A 9,552-nucleotide genomic window follows, 5' to 3' on the forward strand; every position below is an offset into this window, starting at 1 on the left:
GTTCTTTCCTTCTAGATGACATTCACTTATGTCAGGCTGACATAAAATCAGCTAGCACAGACGCCCTTCAGGACTCTCAGTGTTGGGTCTCCTGGAGCTGGAGTTACAAGTGGTTGTGAGTGGCTGATGTAGGTGCTGGGAGCTGAATTGGAGTTCAGCAGCAAGCACTCTTAAATTCTGAACTGTTTCACCAGCCCTGCCCTATCTGCTGTTTTAGGCTACAGTCACATGATTAGTATTGGTCTAAGGTCTTAGGGAGTAGCTTTTCTGCCCAGTAATGGCTGCCTGGCTTCCTGCTGTGTTCATTACCTTTGCATTGGTAGCCATCCTGAGATGGGCGGATCCACACTGTGGAAGCTGCCATCATCTTTGAGTACATCATGGAACACAGCTTCATTTATATATACACATACATACACATAAACATACAACATACACACAAACTCATGCACAAGCACACACATGCATATAAACACATACAGGCACACATACACACATGCACACACACAAACACACAGAGACACACTGACACAACACATGCACACACAAAAACACACACATACAAAAATACACATACACACACAAACACACGTACACATATGCACACATGCACGCACACACACATACACACACACAAAGACATGCACAGACACACCAACACACACACATAAACTCTCACACACATGCACACACACATGCACATAAACACATACACACATGCACACACACAAACACACATACACACAAACATATACACACAAACACACATACACACATGCACTCATGCATGTGCACACACACATACATACACAAAGACACATACACACAGACACACCAACACACTGGCACACACACAAACACTCATGCACACACTTTATGAGTCTGGGTATTAAACTCCAGTCCTCAGTGTTGTAAAGCAAGTCCTTACTGACTGAGACAGTTCCTCATCCCCTGGGGTACTTTTCAGTGATCGAGTCATCTGAGTAGTCAGAACAGACAAAAATGAAAATATCCCTATTGTTTCTTTCTCTAGGCAGTTTTGGGTGGATCAATTTTGTTTCCTCCCACACTTGAGAAGAGTAATAAGCACGATGCTGGCTGAAATGGTTGTTTAACCGGTCAGCTGTGTTAGCCATAATTTCTTCTTTTGATTTGTAATGTTTTTTTTCCATTTTTAGAAATTTTATTTAGCATTGCTTAAGACAGTAAGTGACCCCAAGACTTTCTGCCTATTATCTTGGTAATTCCTTTTGTATATCATTCATCTTCTATGCCCTTCCTCTTCTGAGCCATCATAAGGAAGACATTTTGAAACCCCTCTTTTCCCTCTGCACTCTGACCCTGGAAGTTGAAGGAGGTCATTGTCACATCATCACTTGCCAACCAATCAGGGAGAGCCTCCCTTCAGTAACCTTGCTATTTCATAGAAGTTCTCAGACAGCTTCAATGGAAGGAGGGAGCCAAGGAGGCCCTCTGTAGGTCTGAAGATGATCATTACAACATGGATTATGTACATCTTTGCCCGGAAAACTGTAGGGCTACCCTTCCCACCAAGGGTGAACTCGGTGAGTGGTGGCAGCGGGCATATGGAACTGTGGCCAGCCTATCTTCTCCCCTCTGCGGTCCTGCTGTGCTTCAGAGACATCTCATGACATGTCACATTGGTCTTAGTGGTGAGGGTGGGAGCTGCTTTCTGGGGTTTCTGAGGTCATCATCTTACCAATTTGTTCCAGGACATTGAAGTTGAAGAAACCGAGGCTGTATCCGTTGTGCAGCACTGGTTGAACAAAGTGAGTAAAATTCTTCTATGACTCATTACCCAAAGTTCTAGACTGCAGGGATAAATAGGAGCCAGGAATCATGTCTTCACTCTCTATACAACTGAGAAACTCATTTTTTCCCCCAAATTCCCTGCCTAGAGTGGAGTTTAATTCATTCTAAAGTCTGAGAGGATGTGGGGTTTTGGGCTGGTTAAAAGAAGTGCTGGCATTGACTCATTGACTTATCAGACTTCTAGAGGAGGGAATTCTGCTCAAGGTGGTCCCGGGAGTACCTTGGGATAGGGCCCAAGGGCTTATTGGAGCTTCCCAGAGATTCCAAGGAGAATAGCAATGGGGGAGCTTTTCACAGAAGCTTTAGTAATGGAGTGAGGTGTGTATGTATGTTTGAGTGTGTGTATGTGTGTGTATGTATGTGTTTGTGTGAGTATGTTTGTGTGTGTTTATGTGTGGCTGTAAGTGTGTGTGTGTATGGTTTTGTGTGTGTGTGTGTGTGTCTGTATGCTGTAATGGGAGGAGCAAAGGGGAAGGAGGAGGAGAGGAGGCACTTGGGAGTGATCAGATGGAGCCAGGTACTTCAAGAGGGAATTTATTCACCTTACAGACGGAAGAAGAGGCTTCTCGGAGCATAAAGGAGAAGATGTCCATCAATGACTCTCCCACCCATGGACATGACATACATGTAACCAGAGATTTGGTAATGGAGTTTGTGGGAAAGTGGGGGAACCATCAAGGCTGATGGTCCTTGGTGTGATGGATCCTGGGCAACTGGCACATCCTGGCCACATGTACCCACATTGGTTAGTAACCACATGTGTTTCTCTGGATTTCTAGGTGAAACACCATCTCTCAAAGTCTGATATGTTAGCAGACCCGAGTCAAGAAGTCCTGGAGGAAAGAACAAGGATCCAGTTTATAAGATGGAGGTACGGTGCCTGGGAGCAGGGGAGTCTTACCCAGAAGGCACCTGCCCCTCTCCAGGATCCCTGGCTAGATCAAACACATAGCTACTTTGCTCTAGACTTGCAACCTCCTTTGGTGAAGAAATTCCTCAGTCATGCCTTGGGGACTTAGGAGAATATTCTTGCTATCTTGAAAGCTTACATTTCGTACATTTTTAAGTGACTTCAGCAGTTGGGGAACTAGGCTTGCTTTCCATTTCCTAAATGCTTCTGAATGTGTCTCAGATTCCCGTTATTTTTGCACTTGAATTGTTCAGAAGTGGCAGCACTTTAAAGAACTAAAAGAAAATAAGCTCTTAAAATGCAAAAGCTGGAGTCCTCATCTGCGACTTTGCAGTGTGGAAGCCTCCAGCACCAGAGGCAAGAATTCTGTGACAAAGTGTGTCACCTTCCTGCCACCTTGGTGTAGCCCGTTCTCACAGCTTCTCATAGTCCTGAAGATGCTAAGACTCCAGGTGGAGGGAGGCAGGCCTGAAGCCACCCCATTCCTCCTGCAGAAGCATCCTATTTGTGTGGGTGAGTGTGTGTGTGTGTGTGTGTGTGTGTGTGTGTGTGTGTTCTGAATTCATCATGATGCCTTTGGTCCAGATCATCACATCTGTCCTTGAACTAGTCCCTGTGTGACTAAGCGCTTGTGCTTTCCTCTTTCCCTCTCTGTGCTCCTATGGTCTTGTCTGCTTTGCTCTTCCCTGGAGGAAGCTGCTCTTCTCAGAAAGCTTAGTTTTGCTTCAGGATTTGAGTATTCATGTGCCATTGTAGACTATTCAAATATGCACTGACTCTTCTAGGAAGGGATAAGCAATGGGGAGATTTCAGAGCTACCCAGAGAAGAAGTTAAGGCTCCTAGACATTGTTGGTTGTATTTCCAGTTTTTCCTTGCTCCATGCTGATGGACTCTGGAGTTATAACCATTACTCTCCATGGTTTAGACAGTACTAACCTCATCTTCCAGTCTTGTTTTAGCCTTGGCTATGCAGGTAGTTTAAAAATTTTGAGGCAGGCAAGAAACATCAGTCTTTTTATCTATGTATAATTTTTTCTACTCTGAATTTTCAATGGAGATTGGAAATGAACAATCTGTTCTTTCCCACAGTGCACTGGTTCTGGTGTTTTCTTCTTAGTTCGGGTAAGCTGGCGGTCGACCTAGCATGCTTATACTGGCTGTTCATTCTTTGATTAGGTGTGCATGCATCTCCCTGTACTTGCTAGCTGGTCTGGAGAAAACAAAAGAGCCCCAGCCCCATAGATCATGGAGATAAAGTTAAGCGGATGAGTAGGGTATATGGAAGTTAGTGTTAGGGAACCCTGTATGGAGGGCTGCAGCTTTATTAGGCACTGTGCCAGAGTGTCTCAGGAAGGTTCCCAGGGGGCTGTTTGTTCAGACTGGCTCCTTAATGGGGTGCTATTGTCAGAGAAATGACAAAGTGTAGAGAAAAAGGTAAGCCTATATCCTAGGCACAGTTTATATCCTACATGCTTCCAGGGCCCAGAGCTGGGCCCCTGTTTTCTGAGGGGTCCCTTTTCCTAGGCTGGAGACAATAGGCCTTGTCTGCTTTAGCTCCTTTTATGATAGTGGTTCTCAACCTTCCTAATGGTGTAATCCTTTAATACAGTTCCTCATGTTATGGTGACCTCCAACTGTAAAATTATTTATAACTGCGATTTCGCTACTGTCATGAATCATAATGTAAGTACCTGATATGCAGAATATTGATATGCAACCCCCAAAAGGTCCTGACCCACAGGTTGAGAACCACTGTTGTACAGGCTCCAACTGGTTTCTCCTGGTAGGAGCAATGATCACAATCATATTTCCCCTCTCTTAGGGGGCAGAGGGTTAGAGCAGGTGGAATTTCTGGTTCAAATGTAACAAGGTACCAATGAGTTTATTTCTCATAGCCCTTCGAAGTAGGGAGTATTTGGTGGGCACTGCAGGACTTTGGAAGGGATGCATGAGAAATGGCAGGAGAAAAGACAGGAAGACCACTGGAGAAGGGAAGGGATTTTGGCACAGAGAAAGAAGGCAATCAGTGCTAGACGGAAGGACTTGTGTCCTGTTACTAATCCTAAGACTATATACTAAAGCAGAGAGCAGTTTGGAAGGGAGAAGTTACACAGTTCTGCCGCCTTGCTGGGGGCGCCAGCTTATCTTTCCCTGTATCTCCTAGGAACCACTTACTGTCTGCATACAGTGGGTGGGTGCCTCAGAGGTACTGTGTTAGTTGAAACATGGGATCTCAGGCCCATGCATCTGGCATTCCTGTGCATACAGTTCCAGATCCAGTAGCCTCACCAGACTTAGTTGTTGTAAGAAGCAGCTCAGAATCCATGTCTCAATGGTGTTTTCCAGCCACACCCGTATCTTCCAAGTGCCAAGTGAAGTGATGGATGATGTCATGCAGGAACGGATAGATCAAGTGAGACGAAGGTAAGTTCTGGTGTGGAGTGGCTTTGTACATCCACCTGGGTACAGGTGGGTGGAGATGACATCATCTGTTGGATCCAGCATCATACGGGGACACATAGTTCCAAGGACCTCGGTCCTTCCTGATTTACATTATGGTGTACTTATCAACTTCACCCAGTACCTACCTGCACAAGGCTCCTCAGTTAAAAATTCTTTGTTTAGCTCTATACCCCATTTTTTAATAGGGTTATTTCGTTCTCTGGAGTCTACCTTCTGGGTTATAGCTCCAGGCTGAGGCCTTCTTCCAGGGCTTCAGTTCTGAAGTTTACACACAGTGATGGCTTGTGCCTGGGCTTCCCAGCCAGCCTGTGCCTTGGGCTGTGGTTTGGGTTTGAGATCTAGACAGGCTTTGACAGCAACCTTCCTTCGGTCCTCTGCAGTGTATCTCATCTCAGGTGTGACTCGTACAATGATCCAAGCTTCCAAACTTCTTGCTCAGAATGCTAAAGTGAGGAGATCCATAGGTAAGAGCCTGAATGGACAGGGCATTGTAGCCTTGGTGGTAGAAGGGAGAGACCTAGCATGGTGAGCTTCACCTTTTCCTGAGTGAGGGACAGGCCTGCACTCTGGGCCAGTAGGGGGTGGGGAAAATGGTGGTTGCTGTTCTAAGTCTGCTTGGAGACACAGGGTCTCAGCAGGAGGACGTATAGACTGTGAACCTGACACCAAAACAGGACTTTTGGCCACACAGCCTCTGCTGTGCTTTATACAAGTCTATAACTGGATATTGCTATGGTTCCTGGAAGAGGAAGTCTAGAGGTAGAACCATCCCAATAGATGGAGCATACCTGAAGCAGTCACTGGATGCTATCCAAGTGAGATACCCTGGTAGCTGATGTTAGGGTGCACATGAAAGGAATGATTGTCACATAGCTGGAGGCCACATGCTTAAAAATGCCAAGAAGATACAGGGCTAGTATTTATTAAGTGCTGACTGTATGCCAGATTCTGCACAGGGCATGCTTTGTCAAGGGTTCTCATTGATCCAGCCAGCCATTACACAGAAAGTGGAGGGTAAGTGAAGACAGAGAGCAGGTATTAACTTCAACTGGCTGCGCATTTCCATGAGGAAACACTGAACATATCTCTGATTTCCAGGTTGAAGGACTCCGGAATCGATGAACAGCCTGTGTCCAAAGAGTGTCCACCTCATGTTTTGATCTGAAGGGTGACCAGACTTGAGCAGAGAGACTCTAAATGCTGAGCCCTTGCCTACCACCATGACAATGCTGGAAACTTCTTACTGAAGTGTTAATAAAGAGACATCTTATTTACCAACCATCCCTGTTGTTGGTGTAGATGCCATCTCTCCCTCCCTGTCCCATCCATCCATCCATCCATCCATCCATCCACCCATTCATCTGTCCATCCATCCCATCCCATCCATCCATTTGTCCATCCACCCATCTATCCATCCATCCATCCATCCATCCATCCATCCATCCATCCATCCATCTGTCCATCTATCCATCTGTATCTATCTACCCATCCATCCACCCATTCATCTGTCCATCCATCCATCCATCCATCCATCCATCTGTATCCATCCACCCATCTATCCACCCATTCGTCTGTCCATCCATCCATCCATCCATCCATCCATCCATCCATCCATCCATCTATTCATCCATCCATCCCATCCATCCAGCTGTTCATCCACCCATCCATCCCTCCATCCCTCCATCCATCCCTCCATCCATTCCTCCATCTATCCATCCATCCATCCATCCATCCACCCATCTGTATCCATCCATCCATCTACCCATTCATCTGTCCATCCATCCCATCCCATCCATCCACCATCCATCCACCCGTCCATCCATGCATCCATCCATGCATCCATCCATCCATCCATCCATCCGTCCGTCCATCCAGTGCTGGTTGCCTTGCAGACCTGGTTCTGGGGAGAACATATCTGCCTGCTTTGTGTTGCCGTTAGTGCAGTAGATCCCAGCTCATTTGAAGGGATGCTGCTGTGCAGTAGACTGCAGGGGTTCGGTGGGGTGGGGTGGATTTCCCGAGGGATTGCTGAGGATTTCTGTACTTTACACCCACCTATTGCTTTTCCATTATATGTAGCTTTCATTCTGACCTGTATCCTTTCTTTTCTCTCGGAAGAACTTTAAATATTTTTCTGCTGGGAAGGTTTACTAGTGAAGATTTTCTTCCATTTTTGAGTGTGAAGAAGTCTTTATTTTTCACTTTAGAGGAATGGCTGTACAGGCTACTGAATGCTGTTGTCAGTTTCATCCTTTTAGCATTTGAATAGCTCACTCCACTCTCAACTGTGTGGTTTCTGCATGGAGTTCTGATCTTTGCTCTTTACAGAGTTTTCCCTGTCTTTTTTCACCAGCTTTCTTTAAAGGTGTTTTGTATTCACTGTATAAAGTGCCGAGTTTCATAAGGCCATTTCCATACGTGTTATGAGGTGTTCGGATGCATTATCCCTCCCGTTCTCTCCCTTCTCACTTTCATGAGTCCCCTTCATTCTTTTAGACAGCTTTACTTCCATTTTTATATTAAATGTGCATACATGATTTCATGTATCTATATAAAATCTAGAATTGAGAAATGAGAGGAAAAATATGTGATGGTTGTCTTTTTTGAGACATAATTAATCTGCTTAATATGGTAATAGCCAGTTGCATCCATTTCCTTGCAAGTGACATAATTTTTTTTTCTGCCTGAATAAACTTCCATTGTGCATATTTACCACATTTTCTGCATCCCTTTCCTTTGCTGACAGACTCCAAGATTGGTTACTGTATGTCGGACTTTCTGTGCTTTGAATATGATATAAATAGTCATGGATCTTTTTTTTTTTTTCTGCCTGGGGATCTTTGAGATCTCTGGATTTGTTGTTTAAAAAAATCATAAGTTTTGGGACTACTTTAACTTTTAACACTTCAGATAATTCTGTGCTCTCTTTTTCTGTGCTCTTGATCATCCCATTACTTATCTGTTACAGAAACATTTGATGATTGACCCACAGGTCCTAGATGTTCTGATCTCTCCCCCTCACCCCCATACCCCCATACCCCCATTACATTTTTTGTTTTTCGTTGCTACTTTTTTCCTTGGTGGTGGGAGTTGAGCCCATGGCTTCATGCATGCTGAGCACACAAATTGCCACTGAGCTACACACTTGGCCTGTAATGTTATCTTTTCCTTATGTGTGTGCATGCGTGCATGTAGAATCTCCCCTGTCCTCACTTCCCCTACACTAGGAGTATAAGCCAGCACACTGGTTTTCTATACAGGTGCTGAGGATCAAACTCAGTTTTCCATGCATTCAGACAAAGCACTTACCAGCAGCGCTCTCCCAGACCCTGCTGTTACTTCTTGGGGCTCATGGATGCTTTGCTTAGCATCATCCAGTATACTGATGAGCCCTTCAAAGACATTTCTCACTTCCGTATTGTATTTTCTTCTGGGCCTCTCCTTTAGTATTTTCCCGAGTGTTTCCATCTCTGTTTTTATTACCCATCTGTTCGTACATGCCCATGTGTTCCCTCTGAACCCTCAGTATGTTTATGGAAGTTGTTTTAAATTCCTGGTCTGATTATTTGCACACACCTGTCTCATACAAGTCTGATTCTGATAGCTGATGTGTTCCACAATCTACCTTTTGGCTTTTATTAATAGCACATCCTGAAATTTACTAATGAAAGGTAGATGTGATGCATCAGGGATGGAGGAAAACAGGCTCTTTAGCACCACGGTTTCTGTATAGCTGGTTGGGGCTTAGGCTGTGTGCTACTCCCTCTTCTGCTGCATTCCCTAGTAACTTCTTCACAGTCAGAATCTAAGGGTAGTGTCTTTCAGCTGACATCTCTGTTGCTTACTGTATGTGCAGAGGTGAAGCCTGGGCAGTCCTGTAACAGCCTGTTCCCTGTGTTCTTGGCTCTTCCCATTGTCATTGGTCTTAGGAGAGTCTGAAAGTCTAAAGGTAAATGTCTGGGGTTGAATATTCTTTTTCTACCCAGCTGGCTTAGTTTTAGAAAAAGATTGCCAGAGTGGTTGTACCAGCTTGCAATCCCACCAGCAATGAAAGAGTATTCTTTCTCCACAACCTGGCCAGCATCTGCTGTCATCTGAGTTTTTGATCTTAGCTATTCTGACTGGTGTGAGGTGGAATCTCAAGGTTGCTTTGATTTGCTTTTCCCTGATGACTAAGGATGTTGAACATTTCTTTAGGTGCTTTTCAGCCATTCAGTATTCCTCAGTTAAAAATTCTGTGTTTAGCTCTATACCCCATTTTTTAATAGGGTTATTTCGTTCTCTGGAGTCTACCTTCTTGAGTTCTTTGTATATATTGGATATTAGCCCTCTATCAGATATAGGA

The 9,552-nt window shown here is 44.7% G+C and overlaps 1 protein-coding gene across 1 annotated transcript; it reads left to right on the forward strand.

Moving 5' to 3' along the window:
* Positions 1 to 1,385: 1,385 nt before the first annotated feature.
* Spata19 (spermatogenesis associated 19) lies at positions 1,386 to 6,488 on the forward strand. Its single transcript, XM_031344011.1, has 7 exons — positions 1,386 to 1,565; positions 1,734 to 1,790; positions 2,383 to 2,475; positions 2,613 to 2,704; positions 5,091 to 5,168; positions 5,588 to 5,671; positions 6,306 to 6,488. Exons 1-6 carry the CDS (start codon positions 1,488 to 1,490, stop codon positions 5,652 to 5,654), a joined length of 465 nt encoding a protein of 154 aa, XP_031199871.1. The 5' UTR covers positions 1,386 to 1,487; the 3' UTR covers positions 5,655 to 5,671; positions 6,306 to 6,488.
* The last annotated feature ends 3,064 nt before the right edge of the window (positions 6,489 to 9,552 follow it).

This window comes from Mastomys coucha, unplaced genomic scaffold (assembly GCF_008632895.1).
Source record: "Mastomys coucha isolate ucsf_1 unplaced genomic scaffold, UCSF_Mcou_1 pScaffold23, whole genome shotgun sequence".
Taxonomy (NCBI): domain Eukaryota; kingdom Metazoa; phylum Chordata; class Mammalia; order Rodentia; family Muridae; genus Mastomys; species Mastomys coucha.

Coding starts and splice junctions, on each gene's coding strand:
- Spata19 (XM_031344011.1), top strand. CDS start 1,488: ATGATCATTACAACATGGATTATGTACATCTTTGCCCGGAAAACTGTA. Junction 2,476..2,612: donor TACATGTAACCAGAGATTTG/GTAATGGAGTTT, acceptor CTGGATTTCTAG/GTGAAACACCATCTCTCAAA. Junction 5,169..5,587: donor ATAGATCAAGTGAGACGAAG/GTAAGTTCTGGT, acceptor GGTCCTCTGCAG/TGTATCTCATCTCAGGTGTG.